This window comes from Peromyscus californicus, unplaced genomic scaffold (assembly GCF_007827085.1).
Source record: "Peromyscus californicus insignis strain IS unplaced genomic scaffold, ASM782708v3 Scaffold_19__1_contigs__length_69161282, whole genome shotgun sequence".
NCBI lineage: Eukaryota > Metazoa > Chordata > Mammalia > Rodentia > Cricetidae > Peromyscus > Peromyscus californicus.
Window position 1 is genome coordinate 52,226,961 of NW_026294491.1, and position 22,428 is coordinate 52,249,388.

Genomic DNA, 22,428 nt, shown 5'->3' on the forward strand with positions numbered 1-22,428 from the left:
TGGCAAGTTGTTGATGGCTACCAAACAAGACCATCTTCCAGCTCGAGGCCCTGTCTTCCTAGCCCTTCACCATAAGCATTTTAATTTTGTGTATGGGTGTATTGTGGATACATCAGCAGACTAATGAAGTCTATAAGCCATTTATCAGAATGTTCTTAAATGCATAAAATATACATAATTACAAAAAATAAAATTATATTGAAATACAAGGATTGAAGTATCAAACATGCTTATGATACAGCAAGGTATATCCTTTATTATTAATGCATTAAAAATATCCCCTAGCCAGAGTCTAATAAATACCATAATCTTGAAATAATGATAGAAAAAAATCACTGTTCAAGGTGAAGCAATTATGATTTTTTTTATTTATGATATAAAATACTCTGTGTTCTCATGAAGACCCACAATTAAAAGAGTGTCTGACTGTGTCCCATGCTTTCTTATCTTCATCATGAAATTTTAAATAATTGTAAACAACTAGTCCCTTTTCATTTTACATCTGAAATCACAAATTTTGCAGCCCATGCTACCTAAACCTTCCTCTCCTTTATGGTCCTATGACCCTATACTTTCCTGCCACTGCAGTTATTCCTCATAGATTTAATTTCATGTTTACTTCTGTTTACCATTTTGGACACCCCAATAAACCTAATATGGCAAAAAATGGTTAAGAAAATTTACCTTGTTTATAGTGATAACCATCTGGCTCAACCTACTACTACATACTTAATATTTTCTGATTGGATAAAGATGGTAAAGAAAAAAAGGAAGGACTGAACTGATGAATGTATTTGACCATCCCTAGCCCTTGGGAAGCCAGAGCAATGGAGGTATTTTGCTTGTAGCCTTAAAATAGGTATCTCCATCAATGACAGAATGCTAACACGGAAACTACGAATCATTAGAAAAGAACGTAGTTGCATTAGTCAGATTTCTTAATACTGTGACAGAACACCCGGCATAAAGGACTTTAAAGGGGAGTTTTGTCTTTCCCATGGTTTCAAAGTTTTTATTCCATCAAAGTGAGGAAAATTATCCATCACAAGTCAGGAAACTTTCTCTAGGGACCCAGATAGCAAATATTTCAGTCTGGCATGTAGAAAGTCTTTCTCTGCCCTGCCAGCCAGCTCCCAAATAATGACATGGAGACTTCTTATTAATTACAACAGCTCAGCCTATAGCTTGGGTTTGTTCCTAACTTATAACTTAAATTAATCCATTTATATTAATCTATATTGTATCACATGGAGTTACTGCTCTTCCATCTTGCACCTCTTATTTTCCTCTCCATGTCTCCTGGCCTCTCCCATGTGCCTAGATTCCTCTGGACACAAGTAATGGTAAGATTTAGTTCCTAGCACTTCACTTGGGGGTTCTGATTTGTTTTGATAGCTTGCATTTCAGCTTCAGCTTTGAACAGACTTCCCTTTTTATTTGAGATTTTCTGTGGGAGCTCAGCTGCCATCCATACCCCTGCCTTGATCCTAGAAGTTCCATATTCATAGAAACATCATTATAGTGACTGATAAAAAATACTTGCTCATTACTTCTGATCCCTGTCATTAAAATGTGAGTAGACAGAACTTCAAGTCCTTTCCTCTAGCTATTTGGCTGCAAAAAGCTGCAAAATGCATGAGTGGCAGAGAAAATCATCTTTTATCCCCCCTGTTCTTCCTATGAATATAAAGAAATTACAAATTAGAATCCACAAGCATTATCAGACTCTGGCAATGGGCACCCAGCTTAGCAATAATAGCATGTGATGCCTGATAGTTTATAGACTTGACAAACACAAAAGTGTGTTCCACTTCTTAGAAAGAAGAGTGATTGTAAGAGGCATTCCCAGATAGAAGAGCCAGACCCACTCTTTGATCTTTCTTAGGGTTTCTTTTAAGGAGAGAAGTTGTATGGGAAATTCATGGATTCCTAAGTGTTAACATTTAAATACAGCATCACACAACACATAACACACAACACACACACACACACACACACACACACACACACACACACACACACACACACTATACGCGCGCGCACACCAACACATAAAACTTTGTCTTCATCAGGAAAGTTGCAAAAGAGCCCCATTTACACTAAATATCCTACTGGACTGTGATATTTGAAATGCTCAGTAATTATTTAGCTCATTCGAGTGGATCTAGTGCTCTGTTTTGTGATGATTCTACACGGTTCTCATCAAATTTCTCTTTTTCTGTTACTTTGCAGTTTTCTCCTTGTATTTGGTTGCTTGATTTTGTCAGTGTTTTCTACCATCCCTGAGCACACAAAATTGGCTTCAAGTTGCCTCTTAATTCTGGTGAGTAAATCATATATATTTATAAATTTATACATATATATGAATGTACATAAAGTTTCTGTAATGTAACAACTCTGTATACTATTTTTGCTATGTATTTTATCCTGTATTTTATCCAGAAAGACTATTACTGCAAATCACAAAACTGTCAAAGATCATTGAATGTAACCTGTAGTCAAACATGAGAAATCCTTGCAGGAACATTCTGGATGCTATTAGACAACAATATCATGTCCTGCAGGTACATCCTGAGAGGAAGGCAGTGTTTAAAGGCAGTTTTGGTTATGTTTGCCTCTGCTAATAAACAATTATAACAAAAATCAGCGTGCATGTGATTTCTCACTATTGCTGAAGGCTACAGGGTAGAAAGCACTTTCCAATGACTGAATTTAGCAATAGCTAAGTATAATTGACTAAAAACTGTGAATGTAGCTCCTCATAGGAAAACAGAAGTCCCTTTATGCTTTTTTCAACTAACAGACTGTATTATGAGTGCGCTGCTAATGCAGTTACCTGGTGAGAAACTGCAGATTTCTCTGTTTCCATTATGCTGTCAGTCCGCAACCACACAGAATTATCCAATTCTCTTTAAAATGGAAAAAGACCCCAAGATATTTTAGTTTGAGTTATTCTGAGCCTTTTAAGCTCTTGTAGTTTCTATTACAATGAACCCATAGCACTTCATGCTCCAATCACATCTGATTGAAAGTTTGGTTCATTTACATCCATTTCAACCTGGCTCACATAGTCCAAAATTATTAGACTTGACATTCTCAGAACTCTGTGAATGAGCTGGAACAACTCAATTCTGTGAAGCATGGTGCAGCAGAGGGAGGAGGGGAGATGGATTAAGATGGTTTCTGTGCCCAGGCTGGCCTTGAACTCACAAAGATCCGCCTGGCTCTGCCTCCCAAGTGCTGGTATTAAAGGTGTGTGCCACCACTGCCCGGCACAGTGGGTTTCTAAAGCCAGACATGAGGGTGTTCCAGAAATGGGACCAGTACTTGTCATGCTGGTATGACAGCCAGAGTTCTGACACTCCTCAGAGGAGGGCCTTGACTGCTTGGGGTGCTGTGGTTTTAAGATCCCGACCCAGAGTTAACTTGGTTGTTTGGGGTTTTCTGGTTTTGTTTTCAATAGACTAAAAGTAGCTTCCACTGCTGTTACACAGGTGGGCCATCCTGTAGCTACAGGGTCCAATAATTAGAACTGGTATGTCACAGGATATTTTCTGTGCCCCCTAAATTTGGCTTAAAGACCCTCTTATGATGCCTTTATTTCATGGACAGATGAGAGGGTTTTGAGATATCTGGAAGTGATTGGGCAGGAGCCAAACTCAGAGCTGTTTTTAAAGTCTCAAACTCCTATGTTTAGTCTCAGTCCATATTAGGGGCTCAGTACCCCCTTTCTATTGTTGTATAGAGGACTTGCTATTTCTGAAAACCCTGGTATCTTACAATGTCTCATCAATCAAGAAGGTGAAGGTGGCTTTTAGTTTATGCAAAAGGTCTTGTCTCCCAATCAGTTTTGTTGTTGCTATTAAACCATGTCTCTATGGAAGAACATGATTTTGCCATGTGTGGCTTGTCCTTGTGATTGTATAGAGATTGAGCTCATGTGATTCTTCTTAACCCTCAGAGTATTAATTTTCTATTGCTCTGAATAAAACTAGAAATTGTGTGAGAAAAAAAAAAAAAGATGGTTTCTGTGAACTAACAGAGATTGATTGTATAAAAAAATCATTGGATAGGCTATGATTCTGTGTCATAGAGACAGGAAAGGAAGGATTTCAGCTCACGTGATATGAGAGGAGACAGACGCTTTCCTGCCTCTGCTTTTGTATGGCTAACTTGTGCTTGATGTTGGTAAGCTAGCACCAAGTCTTTATATTAGGGAGGAATCACTTTTGAATTGAGAATGAATCTACTCCAATTTGTCTCCATACACATTGTGCTCAGTGGTATATTGCTAGTGTTATGACTTCCATTTCCAAAACCCAAGGGAGAGAACAGAGAAAGGAAAAGCACTCCGGGGGTTTGTTCCATTGCACAGTTTCCATTTGAAGAGCAAGTAGGCTTTTATCTTAGCCCATCCCTCTGCTTATTATAAATGATTCTGAAGGCTGAGGTCTAGGGCTCAGCTGATTTTAGGTCCATACAGAACAAGGAATTATAGACTGAAAATGTAAATCTGACTTTCAGACTTTGGAATAAAATTTTTTAAAAAAGCATTGATCAACTCCATGAACAATTATATATTTAGAATTATCAGCCACCAGGAATCCCATAAAAAGACTAAATTCATAACCAAGACAAGGATCCAAAACTGATGGGTTATATTCTCAAAATCCCTGAATATAAACGCCACTATCATTAGTCAGTTTCTAAATAGTAAGATGAAATCCATATAACACATCTCATTTCAGCCTTTGTAAACCCCAAAATGATTCAAACCTTGACTTTTCAAGCATGTTGTCTCATGAACAACTGATCATATTTAGCAACTAGCATATATTTTAGTAAATAGGGATGCTGATATTTTAATCATTCTTATGATGCCAAAGGCTGAACTTGGGGCATCATTCATGCTAAGCAGGTGCTCTACCACTAGCTACACACCCAGCTCTAACCTTGTCAATCTTGAATGTCTTCAGATTTGGCAAAGCAGGACAAAGTGTTTCTGCAGGTGAGCCTTCATTATGAGCAATGACGTCATGCTGCAGACAGATATTTCTGAAGGGTACTGTTCACTGGGAAAAAAAGTTATTAATTTTCCTATTTGAGGGGCTGTAGCATTACATTTTCAGGGTGTCAGTTTTAAAGCTAATATATGTTCTAGACACAGACCTACCTAGAAATAAGTAGACTATATTTGCAAAGCTAAGATTCAGTGCCATCTCCAAAAAAAAGGTGCAATTAAAATAAAACAATTGTGTTTTCATTGTAAATTGATAAGTTGAGAAAGCATGAATATTTTAATATTTTTCACAGTGCATTAATACAGCATATATCACAGACATTCAATTATAGAATATTATAAACCCTGAGAACTATGAATGATTTAGAAAACCTCTTCCTATCCTATAATATGTATTTTTGAGATGGTTAATCAGATTTCAAAGACTGTCTGCCCTGTGATCATATAATCAAACAGAATTCAAAGAGCTCTGCTCTGTCTGACTGGGGTTTTATTGGTTGGTTGGTGGTTGGTTGGTTGCTTGCTTGCTTGTTTGATTGGTTGGATGGCTAGCTGGTTGGTTGGGTGGGTGGTTGGTTTTAGCTGCCAACATAGAGAATACCTAAAATTTTATTTTTAAAATAATAATAGAAAGAGCTATTGAAATATAGACAAAAGTGCTGTGAGATGTCTTTCTGGATGCTATGAATATGTGTTGCTCTGATAGGTTGACAAATAAAGCTTCATTGGCCTATGGCATGGCAGGATAGAGCCAGGTGGGAAAAACCAAGAGAGATAGTGAAAGGAAAATGGAGAGAAAAGGGAGATACCAAGGAGCAACATGTAATGGGGTGCAGGTAAAACCATGGAACATGTGGTGATACATAGATTAATAGTTATGGCGTAAGTTAAGTTATAAGAGCTAGGTAGCAAGAAGCCTGATCCATAGGCCATATAATTCACAATTAATATAAGCCTCTGAGTGATTGTTTTATAAGCAGCTGTGGGACCTCAGGGCCAGGTGGGACACAGGAACACTTCCAGCTACACAAAAGTTTATAGTAAATTATCCATTTTATCAGACAGGTTCTAGCTATGTACCTTGAACTGGCTCAAGCAATTCTGCCTCAGACTCCTAGTAGCTCATATTGTAGACTCATGCCACCACACTGAAATAATGTGATTTTTAATCTTTTGGTATACCTAGCTGGTGTGAAAACACAATACTAGAAGAGCATTTATAATTACATATAAAAAATGATTGATTTTATATATTTTGTCATAACTCCATTTCTTTTCGGTTTCCTTGAAAGTATGTTTACTATGGTAAGGTATTTTCTGTAACTCCTGTGAAAATAATAGACACCCATACATCTAGGAAGAGCACACACACTGCCGGCAAGCTTGGCTGCAAACAAACCTCCTAGAGGAGTCTTGGGTACTCTCTTTTCCCTCTTGTAGTCTCATTGAGCTCACCAGTGTACTGCACGTAGATCATTACGTGGATACTGTCTTGCTCACTGCCTAGGGCCCCAAGGAGATTCCACCTCTTCATCCCATGACCCAAAGAGGACACTCCAACATGTCATCCATAATTGCACATCCAGGGCTAGTATAAAACTAAGATCCATAAACTTGCCCATGTTCTAAACTGAGTTAATGTTCTATTCATTTTTTTCACTTACTCTTTCTCTTGGGTAAAATGCTACTGGCCTGCTTCCTTCAAGGATGTGATTTAAGTGTCGGAAGTCAGGCACCACTTGGTCAAACTTTATTTCAAGCTTTGTTTTTACTTTTAGCAAAGTAATCTGTGAAATTAATTCCTTACCAAAGATTTCTCAGTAAATAAGATTTGAGGAAAATGGCAAAATAAGAAGCACCAATACTGTGACAACCTACGTTAACAACAGCTACATCAGCATTATCTTACATGACTACTTTTAAGAATCCAGAGTCTTGTGAGTTCGAGGCCAGCCTGGTCTACAGAGCAAGATCCAGGAAAAGGCGCAAAGCTACACAGAGAAACCCTGTCTCAAAAAACCAAAAAAAAAAAAAAAAAAAAAAGAATCCAGAGTCTGTTAAATGCTTGCAAATTCTAAGAGAAGTTTAAGACAGTTAGCTGTAATTAATTTCAATTCCAGCCTTTAGCACAATAAGTGCTACATATCTACTAATCCCAGCTCATTGTATGCACCTATCCCTGTGTTCTAGAAGTAACCTTCGCCCTGTTTATGGGATCCAGGTTGGGCAAAAATAATCTTATCCAAATATCAAAGTTCTGGCTATGATTGTCAGTTGCTGCATCTGGTCATAGATGACGGAGAAAGTAGCCACTGTTTTTGTTACATCTCCTTTCTACGCTAGTGCTTTCTACCAAGCTGAGGTGACTTCTGGGGAACTTAGAGGTCTTTTTCCCTGGGTTTAGAGCATATTCCTTATAAATGTAATTGTGACATCAGCAGCTAGGAGAAGCGGATACAGAGCCATGAAGGACCAGAGCTTTGTGTATCATCAAAGTTACATTGCTATAAGTTCAGATTAACCATACATTAACCAACATGTTCCTATGTCAACCACAAAAAGGTAGCTATAGAATTGAGAACATGCAAAGGGAGTTAAAACATTTCACCACCAAATAAAAGTTATGGAAACACTAAAGAAAAAATGATATAGGAAATGAGAGACCCAGAAAATTCTTTGAATATAAAACTAAGAATGATGTGGGAAAGACAGATGTTCACTAATCACTAATTTCTTTAACTATAAATAAGTCAAAATTACTAGGGAAAATACAGAGTTTCACATAAAATATTTTTAAAACATGTACTGACTACAAGAGACTCCTTTAGATCAAAGACACAAATATTTCGATAATAAAAGGATCAAAAAGTTATACCATGCAAATAATAACTGAAAGAGAAAGGAAGTAGATACACTAAGCAGAATAGACGAAATAAACTTCAAAGCAAAATAGGGCTATAAGAAATAGAAATATTTTTAAGAGATGACATTATATAAAGGTTCAAGATTTCATTATAAAAATACATATTTTCATCATATAAAGGGCTCAACACAGCAAAGAAAGAAAGTGTAAGATTTAAAACAATGTACCTAATAAGTGCCTACAAAAATACATCAAGCAAAAGCAGGTAACACTGGAGAGACAGGTAAGCTGGGAGTAAGCACATATAAACATCCCTCTCTTAGTGACTAGTAAGAAGAGAAGGAAGCCTAAGATCCAGCAACAACACGCCAACTAGATCTGACAGGCATACACAGAACATCTACACAAGAACAAGGATATACATTTTTCTCAAGTGCATATGAGACATTTTTCATGACAGGCACATGTTACCTTACCAATTAAATGTCAGTAGATTTTAAAAGATGGGTATTAGGGGGAAAAAAAGAGTATCTTCGCTTTCCATGATGGAATGAGTTTTAAAACCAGGACAGGAGGCAACATCAAAATGTTCACAGATCTGTGGGAAATAAGTAATACACTCATAAGAGACTAGTGGAATAAAGAAGAAATCATAGAGAGGAATGAAACAAAAGACAACTTATGAAAACTCATAGGAAGGACACAGTGAAACCAGGGTTAAGAAGCAGCCTTAAGTGGAGCATACGTACCACACTCCTCCTCCCAAGACTTGGGGAATCATAGAAGGCTTGGAAAAGAGCCTGAGCTGGTGGATGACTAGAAGGAAATAATATCTTTGGACACAGCAAGGTGGCTGTAATGCAAATTCACAGTGGTCCTGAGCTGGGCATGAAATCCCACCCCTAGCCACAGAGCTTTGGACGACTGTCAGCTATGGGGAAAGGGAGAGATGGTTTGCTCTATGAATTTAGGCCCTGGTAAGTTGGAAGACCATGCATCCAAGAATATTTGGGCAGCACAATTTGGTCTTGGTAGGTTAAAACAGGGACAGGGAATGGGTGGTGGATGTGGAGAGATTTGTGGTTGGTTGAATATGATCAAAACATATTGCACGGTAGTCTCCAAGAATTAATTTTTTTCCAGTTCTGGGGGATCTATTTTAAGGAAATAATATAAAATATGGACAAACATGTAGGCTGCATTTATTTAACCTAGAATTACCTTTTTTCTTTTTTTGAGATTATAATTTAATCACATTTCTCCCTTCCCTTTCCTCCCTCCAAACCTTCCTACATACCCCTTCCAACTCCCCTTCTAATTATTACTGCATTAATATATGTATATACATATATTAATAAATATAACCTGTTCGGTCCCTATAATACTATTTGTATATATGCTTTCAAGGCTGCCCATTTGGCACTGGACAAAGACTTTGTGTGCACTTCCCTGGAGAAGACCACCTCTCCTGCTCCCAGCTTTTCTTCATTGCCTATAACAGGGTTGAAGCCTCATGGGCTTTTCATTGTCCAGTTCAGCATGTCCATTGGTGTCATCCTTTATAAGCTCACATTTGGGTGGTCATGTTGGTGAGACTTTATGGATATAGCTTCCGATATTTCTAGAAGACACAATCTCACAGCAAACCCCTTGATCCTTTTGCAATCTTTCTACTTCCTCTTCTGCATGTTCTGGGGGCCTTAAGTGTAAGAATATTTTGTAGATATCTCCACTGGGACTGGACTCTACAACTCTGTATTTTGATTGGCTGTATTTTTCTGTAGTGGTCTCCATATGCTGAGAAGAGAAGTTTCCTTGATGAAAGGTGAGGACCACAGTTCTCTGTGGGTATAAGGACAAATGTTTATAGACTGTAGCTAGTGACTATACTGGTTAGATAAATTAGTGGTTGTAGAGTCATTATTTTAAAAGAAGGAAATATATCTGGGAGCACATTTACAAACAACAAAGATCTCATATCAATAACCCAATTTTACAATTTATAAAAGAAAAAAAGGCCGGGCGGTGGTGGCGCACGCCTTTAATCCCAGCACTCGGGAGGCAGAGCCAGGCGGATCTCTGTGAGTTCGAGGCCAGCCTGGGCTACCAAGTGAGTCCCAGGAAAGGCGCAAAACTACACAGAGAAACCCTGTCTCGAAAAACCAAAAAAAAAAAAAAAAAAGAAAGAAAAAAAAACAACAAGCTAAACCCAAACTGTGTAAAAGATAAGAACTCATAATTGAAATGGAGAGATGAAGAGTAGAAAAACAAGCAAACAAACAAAAAAAAAACAAAAGTCAATTATTTGAAAAGATCAACAAATTTAACAAACCCCGTTTAAATATATATATATATATTTTTCATAGAAACTATGACAGTATGCATAAGACCTACACAGCTTCAAACCACACAAAATCCCAGCACTGAAAAGCACAAGTGGAGGTAAAGTCCCACTCCTAACCAAGAAGATACCTGTAATTGATGCTCATTGTAAATGAGAAAATCATTTATTGAGTATATCAACCACATCCCAGGGAAGGCACCATGTCCAGGAGTATTTAATGAATACAAATGGACTCCATGTTTTTTGTGTCAGCCTTTTGGTTTATGTTGGTAATTTTGTCATATTGTTCTTTTTAGAATTTGTCTATGATGTTTTGCTTGCTTGGTTGTTTGATTGGCTGCTGTTGATCTTTTTTTCTTGGAAATGGATTTTTTTTCAGGGTTCCCCCTCCCCCACATCTTCTCAGTTCTTTCCCAACATACCCACCAAAATCCAGTCTTTTGCTCTCTCTCACTAGAAAAACATATAGACAAAAACAACATTGATTTCATTTTGTATTGACCATCTACTGCTGGGCAAGGAGCCTGCCCGTAAGTGTGGTTTGTATACTTGATGAGAAAATCCTTTTTCTTTTATGAACAGTTGTAAAATTCTCGGTCAGGAATGGGGAATTGTGTCCACTTCTCCTTTCAGAACTGGGAACTCATCTGGCTTAGACCAAGGAAGGACCTGTGCTTGCTGGTACACCATCTTGAGCTCATACATGCATCTGGTCCTGCCATTAGAAGACTTTCTTTCCTTAGCATCCTCCATTCCCTCTGACCCTTGTGATCTTCCCACATCTTTTTCTACGGACTTCCTTAAGCCCTAAGGGGATGGATTTGATGGAGACATCCCATTTAGGCCTGAGTGTTCCAAGGTCCCTAAGTCTCTGCACATTGTCCAGCTGTGAGTCTCTGTATTTGTTACCATCTACTGTAGGAGGAAGCTTCTCTGATGATGACTAAGCAAGACACTGATCTGAGTATAGCATAATGTCACTAGGGGTCGCCTTATTACTACATTCCCTTAGCATAGCAATAATATTTGGTTTTCTCTTAGGTCCATGGTGTGTCTAGTCTCAGGTTCTAGACCATCCAAATAGTGTTGGGCGTGGATTCCATCTCATGGAGTGGCCCTTAAATCTAGACAGATCGTGGACGGTTATTTCCACAACTTTTCCACTGCTGCACTAGAGCAGCTTGCGGGCAGGTGACCACTGCACATCAAAGGTTGTGCAGCTCGGTTGGTGTTTACTTTTTTCCTCTGGTAACGTACAGAGTGCAGTTGGTTTTTGTTTGTTTGTTTGTTTTAGTCTTTGGGGACTCGCCACCCAGCTCCCAAATAAGTACATGGAGACTTATTCTTACTTATGAATGCCTGGCCTTAGTTTGTCTTGTTTCTAGCCAGCTTCCTAACTTAAATTATCCCGTTTCTCTTTAACTACATCTTGCCTCTGGGCTTTTTACCTTTCTTTATTCCATATCTCTTTCTTTCTTTCTTATTCCATGGCTGGCTATGTGGCTGACTGGCTGGCTGGCCCCTGGTGTCCTCCTCTCCTTCTCCCTCTCTCTCTTCTTACTCTCTTACCTAGATTTCTCCTATTTGTTCTCTCTGCCTGCCACCCCTGTCTACTTTTTCTCCTGCCTAGCTATTGGTCATTAAGCTCTTTATTAGACCAATCAGGTGTTTTACGCAGGCAAAGTAACACAGCTTTACAGAGTTAAACAAATGCAACATAAAAGAGTGCAATACATCTTTGAGTCATTGAACAAATACTCCACAGAATGAATGTATGTAACACATCTTAAACTTATATTCCATAGCAACAGAGTACCTTCCAGTGTCATGAACACTAATCAGTAGGAGTGAAAGCTCCATGTAGGCATCAGCTCAACTTCCTCATGTTTAGTGAGTTGTGTAAATGTTGTCTTATGAGCAGTTTGTGGAGAAAAACCAATACTTTAGCAATAACCTGGGTTGTTTGAGGGTTTCCATAGGGACTGTTTTGCCAAGAACTCAATTAGATGTAACCTATTCCTGGCATTGGGAGTTTCATTTGGTGGCAAGGAATGTCTTACTGGGACTTTGCTTCCCCCACTATTTGCAGATTACATTTAGATTTTCTTCATATATGTTTTCTTTCATATATTTTAAGAGGCTTCTACTATAGTAGATTTCCATGCAACTCCTCAGATAGCGCTTGGTTTTAACTGTCCCTCTCTGTTTCCACCTTACTGCATTTCTCTCCCTCCTCATTGGATTCTCTGGTTCCAGTCCCCACCCCTAATATATCCATAACTATCTATTCTATTTCCCCATTTTAAGGATATCCTTCTCTCCCTCTAGTCCCTTCCTTTGCACCTAACCACTGTGGATATATGAACTTTAGTCTGCTTATCCAAACACTCAATAGCCAGCATCCACATATAAGTGAATACATACTATATTTGTCTTTTAGGGTCTGAATTATCTCACTCAGGAGGATTTTTTTAGCTCCATCCACTTACCTGCAAATATCATGATTTCAGTTTTTTTTAAGAACTGAGTAATATTCCACGTGTAAATGTATCACATTTTCTTTTTCCATTCATCTGTTGACAGACATTTAAGCTGTTTCTAATTTCTGGCTATTATGAATAAATCAACAATAAACATGGTTGAGCAATTGTCTCTGTAGTAGGATGCAGAATCCTTTGGGTATATGCCCAAGGTGGTATAGCTGGATCTTGATGTAGATGTAGGCCTAGCTTCAAAGGAACCACCACACTGACTTCTATAGTGGCTACAAAGCTTTACACTCCCTCCCACAGTAGATGAGTGTTCCCCTTACTCCACATCTTCTGCATGGAGTGTCATTTGCTTTATTGATCATGGCTATTATGAGAGGTGTAAAATGGAATCCCAAAGTAGTTTTAATTTTCATTTCCCTGATGGCTAAGGATGTTGAAGATTTCTTTCAGTGTTTCTCAGCCATTTGTGTTTCATCTTTTAAAAACTCTCTGTTCAGATCTGTACTTTTAATTGAGTTATTTGTTTTCTTGATGTCCAATTTTTTTAATTCATTATAAATTTTAGTTCTTAACCCTCCATTGGATGTGTAGTTGGTAAAGCACCTTATGTAACTTCTGCTTTGTCTGAATGATGGTGTCCTTTGCCATACAGAAAAATTTCAATTTCATGAGGCCCCATTTATTAATTTTTTTAGTGCCTGTTTTATCTGTGTTCTATTCAGAAAGTTTTTTCTTGTAACAATGAGTCCAAAACTATTCTCCAATTTCTTCTATCAGATTCACTGTATCTGCCTTCATGTTGAGGTCCTTGATCTATTTGGAGTTGAGTTTTGTGCAGGGTGGTAAATATAGGTCTATGTGCACTCTTCTACATGCAGTCATCCAGTTTAACCAGTACTATTTCTTAAATATTCTGTATTATTCCAGTGTGCATTTCTTTTTATCAAAAATTGGGTGTCTATAGGTGTCTTATGTCTGGGTCTTCAGTTAGATTCCATTGATCAAAGTGTCTGTTTTTATGCTAAACCCACACTGTTTTAATTTTTGTATTACTATAGCTCTGTACTACAATTTGAGATTGGGGATGCTGATACTGCCAGCATTTCTTTTATTATTCAGGATTATTTTCACTACACTGGGTTGTTTGTGTGTGTGCGTGTGTGTGTGTGTGTGTGTGTGTGTGTGTGTGTGTGTGTGTGTGTGTGTTTTCATATTAAGGGGAAAACTGTCCTTCCAATTTCCTTTGAAAAAAATGCATTGGGATTTTGATGAGGGTTTAATTGAATCTGTACATCGCTTTTGGTAGGATGGGCATTTTTAGTATATAAATCCTACCATTCCATGAGAATGGGAGATCTTTCCATCTTCGGATAGATATTTTCTTCAGTTTCCTTTTTCAGTGTCTTAATTTTTTATTATACACGTATTTCACTTGCTTAATTAGAGTAAGCAGAAATTATTTTTGAGGCCATTGTGAGATTTTTCCCTGATTTCTTTTCCAATACATTTGTCATTTGCACATAGGAAAGCTACTGATTTTTGTGTTAATTTTGTGTCCTCCTATTTGCCAAAAGTGTTTACCAGATGGAGAATTTTCCTTGTACATTTTTTAGGGTCACTGATGTATACAATCATATCATCTGAAAAGAAAGATGCTTTGACTTCTTTCCTGTTTGTATCTCCTGGTCTTATTGCTCTAGCTAAGATTTCAAGTACTATATTGAATAGATATGGACAGAGTGGACAACTTTGTCTTGTTCCTGATTTTAGGGGAAATGCTTTGAGTTTCCCTTCATTTAAGTTAATGTTGGCTATGGGTTTGCTATAAACTACCTTTGTTATGTTGAGGAATGTCCCTTTTATCCCTAGTCTCTATAGGAGTTTTATCATAAAAGGATACAAAATTTTGTCAAAGGCTTTTTCTGCATCTAATAAAATGATCATTGTGGGTTTTTTTTTTCTTTCAGTCTGTTTATGTGATGAATTACATTTATCAATTTATATGTGTTGAACAATCCCTGCATCTCTGGGATGAAACCTACTTAATCATGGTAGATGATCTTTTTCATGTGTTCTTGTATTCAGTTTGCAATTTATTTATTGAAATTTTTTGCAAATGTGTTCATAAGGGATTGATATGTGGTTCTCTTTGTTGGGTTGGATCTTTGTGTGATTTAGGTACCACGGGGTAATTGTGGCCTAGAAAAAAGAACTGGGCAATGTTCCTTCTGTTTCTATTTTGCAGACTAATTTGTGGAAGACTGAAATTAATTCTTCTTTGAAGGTCTGGTTAGGATTCTGTGCTGAATCCATCTGGCCCAGGGTTTTTTTATGGTTGGGAGACTTAATAACTGCTTCTATTTTGCTAGAGGTTATAGGTCTGTTTAAATTGCGTACCTGATCTTGATTTTACTTTTTTATTTTGGTTTGGTTTGGTTTTGATTTTACTTTAATAGATGACATATATTAAGAAATGTATCCATTTCTTTAGGTTTTCCGATTTCGTGGAACCTGGGTTTTTAAAGTATTTCCTTATGATCCTTTGGATTTTTCTTAATGTCTTTTGTTATTTCCTCTCTAATTTTGTTAATTTGGATATTCTCTCTCTGTCTCCTTCTTAACTTAGGCTCATCAATTTTACTGATTTTTCCCAAAGACCCAGCTCTTCATCTCATGGATTCTTTGAATTGTTTTTGTTGTTCTTTGTGTTGTTTTTGTTGTTTATTTGTTTCTGTTTATTGATTTCAGCCCTCAGTTTGATGATTTCGTGATGTCTATTACTTGCCTCTTAGAACCACGTTCATTGTGTCTCATAGGTTTGGGTATGTTGTGTTTTCATTTTTATTGAATTCTAAAAAGTTTTTAATTTCTTAATTTCTGTCTTGACTCAACTTTTATTCAGTAGTAAGCTGTTCAGTTTCCATGAGTTTGTAAGTTTTCTACTGTTTCTGTTGTTGTTGATATCCAGGTTTAATCCACAGTGATCAGAAAGGATGCAGGGTGTTATTTCAGTTTTCTTTTATCTGTTGAAACTTACTATGTGTCCAAATATGTGGTCACTTCTGGAGAAAATCTCATGTAGTGCTGAGAAGATATATTCTTTTGTGTTTGGATGAAACATTCTGTAAATGTCTGCTAAGCCTGTTTGATTTGTGACATCATTTGCCTCAAGCATTTCTCTGTGTTATTTTGTTTGTGTGTTTGTTTTTTGTCTGTAAGACTTGTCCGTTGGAGAGAATAGAGTATTTAAGTCTCCTACTATCACAGTGGCTATGTGTGGCTTTAGCTGTGGTAGTATTTCTTTCATGAATCTGAGTGCTCTTGTGTTTGATGCATAAATGTATAGAATTGTAATATCCTCTTGGTAACTGTTTCCTTTGATGAGTATGTAGTGTCCTTCCCTATCCCTTCTGATTAGTTTTGGTTTGAAATTAATTTTGTGAAATACTAAAATGACTACAGCACCTTAGTTCTTGGGTCCATTTTCGGGAATATCTTTTTCTATCCTTTTACTCTGAGGTGATATTTATCCTTGATATTAACATGTGTTTCTTGGCTGCAGGAATAGGATGGATTTTGTTTTTTAATCCAATCTGTTAGTCTGTATCTTTTTATTAGGGAATTGAGGTCATTAACGTTGCTTGGTTCTGGTAGAGACTTATTGTCCTTGTGGCTATTAATTGTGTTTTTATACTGGTGTCTAGGATCTAAGTTTGGGATGATTGTAATTTTTGATATTCCTAGCTGTCTTGTCTTTGTTGAGTGATGTTCCATTCCATTTCTGTTGCCCTATCTGGATCCTAGGAACATGTGACAGCTGTGGTAGTGGGTGCTTCAGAGCCCATGCTCGGTGTGACTGTTGGGGTCCTGGGTAGATCAAGTTTCTAGGTATTAGAGTCTGCAACAAAGGACTGGGGATGGGCTAGGAGTGGGGGCTGAAAGAGTCCACGGGAAGGAGGAAATCTGGAACTGCCATAAAGTTTGGAGGAGTCCCAGGAAGCAGAGTCAGAGCGGAAGGACATGCCCCTGTCGGTGATATGCTACAAGGCTTGGGATAGGACTTTGTTTGTCAGATATTTTGCTTTGGTTTGGTTGTTGTTGCTTTCTCTAGTTTGTTGATTTTATTATTATTATTATTATTATTATTATTATTATTATTATTATTTAGAGTCTGAGAGAAAGAACATAAAGTTGGGTAGGTGTAGGGAGGTGGGAAGGATCTGAGAGGAGTTGAGGGAGGGGAAAGAATATGATCAAAATGTATTATATAATATGAAAAAATTTAAATAAAAATTAAATTAAGTGTGTGTGTGTGTGTGTGTGTGTGTGTGTGTGTGTGTGTGTGTGTGTGTGTATGTATGTTGAGTTAAGCATTGGGCAAGACAACTCTAGATCAAATCAAGTTATCTGTTGTATCCTCTCTCTAGTGATAAGGTTTATGATTCTACAACATATATGATTATGTTTGCCTAAATTTCAAGGTAAATTTAAAGTGATGTTAATTCTCTGTATGAATTGAAACAGAGCTGTAGCATATCAATACTGTTTGTTTGGCTCTTTGATGCTTCATTTTAACAAACAAACAAGAAAAGATCTTCCCATGAACGTATCCCCTTCTCAATTTTACCATTTGTTAAATTAGCCATTTGGCTAATAAATAGTGCCAAACAAATGCCAGGTACAACACAGAGCCCATGATTTCAACGTAGACTTTGCCAACTAAAAGCCACCAAGTAGAATGTCTGTTGTCTTCAAGTACCAAGATGATTCTCATCTTCTTCCTTCTCTCAAGACAACCCCAATGTGTGTGTGCCACAACCCAGTGACACTTAATGTCCAAGGCCTCTTTGTAGCACCAAAAATGGCAAGCGCTACTCATCACACTTTTCCCTATCATTGGTGAGTTTATTTTCTTGTAAAGAGAGATCCACTTACAAAATTATCACAAATGGCTATATCAGTTTAAACAACTTTATAGCAAGAGCTCTAAAATCATTTTTGCAATTGATCACCAGATCCATGGAGTGATCAGGGGTATAATTTCACCTTCTAGCCCCAGTTCACTTTGTTGGGGCGAAGTGGGGGGGACCTTATTTGTTAAGTTATTAAAGTGAAAGTTCCTATTTCCAGATAAGACTATGATGGAAAGCATTGTTTCCATTGTTTACTTTGTTAGCCTGAGGTTATATGTTTTAACATTCATTTCCCTTGTTCTTGAGAACAATACTATTTTAAAAACATATTTCTAACATATTGGGTAATTTCCCACCTTCTAGATTAATTTTAAGCTATTTATTTTAGACTTGTAAATGAAAATTTTTCATCACATTTAAAGCAGACAACCTTGGATTGACTGAAGGTGACATATTATTTTCAAATTTTTAATTTAAAATGGCCATTTCTAAAATGAGCAAAAAAGGAATGGCAGTATCAGTCTCAGTAAGCTATCACAGACCATCTTTGTGTGCTTTCTCAATTACATTCACGTTTTTTTATAGACTCCAGATACCAAATCGACTGTGTCACCTATCTGGGTGCACACTGTACAAATGGTCAGATGTCAAGGATCTTCCCAGAGATCTAGTGCTTGGCCTCTTCTAAATAGAACCTGTGTGTATTTGCTGCTCGCTCTTCACATAGCAAAGCAAACATGGGTTTGTTGTGGGGGTGGGGCTGCACAATGATTTAGTTCCTGAAATGTGTAAAATCCAAATTAGGCAGATCTAATTATATCTTAAACACACTAGTAACACTAACTATTTTAAGAAAAGCTGCAATGAATCTCTTTATAAAATGAAGAAGCCCTTTGAAAAGCTAATCGCAACAACATAATTAATCAGTGTTATCTATTTCCTTTGTAATTGGGGGAGAGTGTGTTTTTTACTTGTTGTGTGACTATCCATTGTGCACAACAGTGTTGAACAATTAGATGCTGTTGTCATTTTCCACCTTCCAGGATTGGTACACAGCCACAAACACATTGGCCAGTCTGGCAATGTGAAAAGTTTTGCATATGAAATTGTATGAATTTCATGTAGAATGAGATTCCATTATTCTTTGCATTTAAACCTTCTGGTACTAATCATTGTGAGAGAAGATAACAGAGTGTAAAGATAAGAACCCATTCAAGGGTATAAATCATGTCATTGTAACAGACGTGGCAGACTATGAGATGCCAAGCAACCACATATGAGAAATGAGTGATGGTTTCTGAGGATCCTCACACCCCTGTAATTTATTGAAGAAAGCTCCCAGAATATCCCAATGAACACTGAAAACTGCAATTATTTTCCTGAGCTTGCCTTTCATCGAGGAAACTGAAAGTAAGCGTTAGAATGATTCATGGAGACTAACGGCCCTCATCAATCTGCTGATGACTGAAAAGGCAGGAGTGGTTAAACACCTACACGGGACCATCACTGAGAGATAATAATATAGTAAGTAAGTTTCCCAGGGAAAGGCATTTCAGATACTAGAGGGGAGAGTTGTTGAGTTCAAGCAAATGAAGCTGTACCTGGAAAAAGACCGTTAAGAAAGTAAAAACTTTTTACATTGCTGATCCAAGTATTAATATCTAACCAAACAGCCTTGGCATATCGCAGAACTTATCTGTAACACAGCCCAGCAAACACCATTAGCATTATCAATGAGCTCCCACCAGCAGATGGTCTATGCAGATGCTTAGCTACATTGGAGCTCTGCAAAAGTACACTCAGCTGTGGTAGACAAGAACAGGTAGTACGGTCACTTTACAAGGTTTTTAGAAAATACCAGAATCCGACACCATTAACAAAAGGAAAAATTTTTCTATCACCTCCCTTCTTTCCTAGAATAAACTGTCCCTTTCTCCAGCTGTCCTTAACCCATCTTCTTCACCCTATGTTACCTTCATTATTCATTTATACAACAGGTTTATAAAGTATGAGATGTATAGGGAAGGCTTTCTTTTTTTTTTCATTTTTTGTTTTACATGTGTGGCTATTTTGTCTGTATGGATGTCTGTGTATCTATCACATGCATGAAAGATCCTGCCGAGGAGGTCAGATCCCCTTGTTTGGAATTATAGAAGGTTGTAAACTGACATGTGAGTGCTGGGAATCAAACCTGGATCCTCTGAAAGAGCATCTAGTGCTCTTAACCACTGAGCCATTCTTCCACCTCAAGGCTTTCTTTTAAGAACTGGTGGGAGTACAATGAACAAGAATCACAGTCTCTATCTTCATAAAGTGTCCCTTTTTGTGTGGAAGATGGACAGTGAACAGATAAATAAATTGATATTTTCAGAATAATTTCAGGCTGGAGAAATCGCTCAGTAATTAAAGGACTTGCTGTTTCTGGCAGAGGACTCAAGGTTAATTTCCCAGCATCCACATGACATCCCACAACCATCTATCCATCTGTAACTCCAGTTCCAAGAAATCAGATGCCCTTTCCATCCTCTGTGCACACTAGGTACACACCATGTATACATGCAGCAAATACACTCACATACATAAATCTTTTAAAAAATTTAATTTTTTAAAAAATTAAAAGCAAGGTATGGTAGCACACACCTTTAAACCCCAGCATTTGGGAGGCAAGGGCAGGCTGGTTGATTTCTGAGTTTGAGGACATCCTCATCTACATACTTAATTCCAGCCAGGATAGTAAGATCATATAGGTGTGTGTGTGTGTGTGTGTGTGTGTGTGTGTGTGTGTGTGTGTGTGTAAATGTTAAAGACAACAATGAGATATTTCAACAGTATATTTATGTTTATGTTTAAAGAGGTACACTGGAAAACTAACATTTTATCAGAGAGTTAAATAAAGCAAAGTGACAAGCTATACAGCAATATTAGGAAAAAGAACATTCTGGGCAGGTGAAGCTAAAAACCTAAAAGCCCCAGACAAGAGTATACTCACTGAGACAAGTATAAACCACAGAAGGAGAAGAAAACAAGGTGGGGAGAGGGATGTGGAGAAAAATGATGTGCCTGCTTCCTGCTAGACTGTAAATTTCTTGAGGATGGAATTCAGAACTGAGTTGGAGACATTTCATATAGGGATACCTGCAAGCAAACAACTGTAAATATTCGATCAATGATGACCAAATTTCAGTCAACACTGAAATTATCACAGTGCCATGAATATGGCCCACGATGTAGGACCCTGCCTAAGAGTGAACTGAGCAGGAGAGTTATGGATGGCAATCTATTTCGAAAGGCACGGAAGTCATTCATTGGAAAATAGTGTAGACCCAAACCCAATTGCAGCAAGTGTGAATCCAAGGGAAGGGATGCCCTGAAGAAGTTACACAGTTTAGAGGTCACAGTAAAACTAAATCCTGTAAATTGGTTTGCATTTCTTCAGAAAGTCCGTGAAAGCTTTTCTCCTCAGAACTGGGGTGTCTTGCCCCCTTGGTTGCCACACAGCTCCCAGTAGCCAGCCTCCTGCCACGTATTTTATCTGTGAATCTTTGCTCATGGCCTTTCTGCTTTACCTTCTTGCTCTGCCTGTGCTATGGAACTGACTCCAAACTTCCCGGTTGGTCTTTGAGTCTATGGATTTCTACTGCTCGTGGGGTACTTTCATGGTTCCTACCTATGAATCTCCCTCCTAACTTCTCCAGGTCCTGTTACTTAACTGACTGCTGTTGTAATTCTAATAGGTTTTGTTTCCCCTATATTACAGTTTCTGTGCTGGGATGAGAAGTCTCTAATATAATTAAGACATTGCCCTAGTTTGGAAGAATTACTACCTGTACCTTGTTACTATGCACAGGAACTCTTCCTCTAGCAAAAAAACAAAAAAGCTCAGCAACATGAATTTATAGACAATGAATGATAAAACACAGGAGACAGGATAAATGCTTTTATTTGTCAACTTTTAAAATCCCCATTACAAGCAAATCTACATGAGTAAATACTCCTGTCTCATCGTCTTTTCTTCAGAAGATCAGAATTGAAATCATGGAAAATCATTTTCAATCTAACACTACTAACCACGTGGCTATATCAGATATTGGTTTGGTGATGTATAAAACCAACGTGGAAACAAACAGACAAAAATCCCACCTCTCCCCATGTAGCTGTACGTCAGAGCCTCCGGGGGAGGTGAGGAGACCCACCACGCAGCTGCAAAGTAGATTAGAGAAAGAGTTTCCGTGCTGTAAATGGAACACTACTACAGTCGAGATTCAATGAAAACACTGCAGGTCTGACTTCCTCCACATTGTAAATCAAAATGAATCCACAGAGCCTTACCGGAAAAAAAGGGAGAATGGAAAAACACATCCTGCAAGTGCCCCAAGACCTCCAACCGTGAATCTCTCATGACTGTTTGAGAGAGATTCTGGACCACAACATCTCAGCGACTTGGGAAAACCTGAAAATCCCTCCTGGAAAAGAGCCTTAACAAAGCAGTGGAAAGTATATATGGTGGCAACCTTTGAGGAAGACGGCAGGGTGGGAAGTGCGAGCACTATCCTAATGCTACAAGGTAGAAGGGAGGACTCACTCTGGTTCTCATTACCATCACCTGCTCTCCTGAACGTAAATCTTGGCCTGTGTCTCACAGCAGCCGTGAATTGGAAGCCCAGGGTCACTACGGCTAGGCAGTGAATGAATGACAGTTATAAACTGACTGAGGAGAATAACTCGTATGATGAGGTCAGGAGTCAGGATTAGAATCTAGAAAAGAGGCTTGATGAGTTCCAGGCTGAAACTGAGAT

General features: G+C 37.9%; 1 protein-coding gene across 2 annotated transcripts in view; it reads left to right on the forward strand.

Annotated features, from left to right (window-relative positions):
• The window catches only part of Kcnq5 (potassium voltage-gated channel subfamily Q member 5), a 557,372-nt gene that overhangs the window by 361,175 nt on the left and 173,769 nt on the right, over nt 1–22,428 (forward strand). For both annotated transcript variants that reach the window (XM_052745346.1, XM_052745345.1), the window contains exon 2: nt 2,233–2,323. In XM_052745346.1, the coding sequence (XP_052601306.1) occupies nt 2,233–2,323 (91 nt within the window). The remainder of the gene's footprint in view (nt 1–2,232; nt 2,324–22,428) is intronic.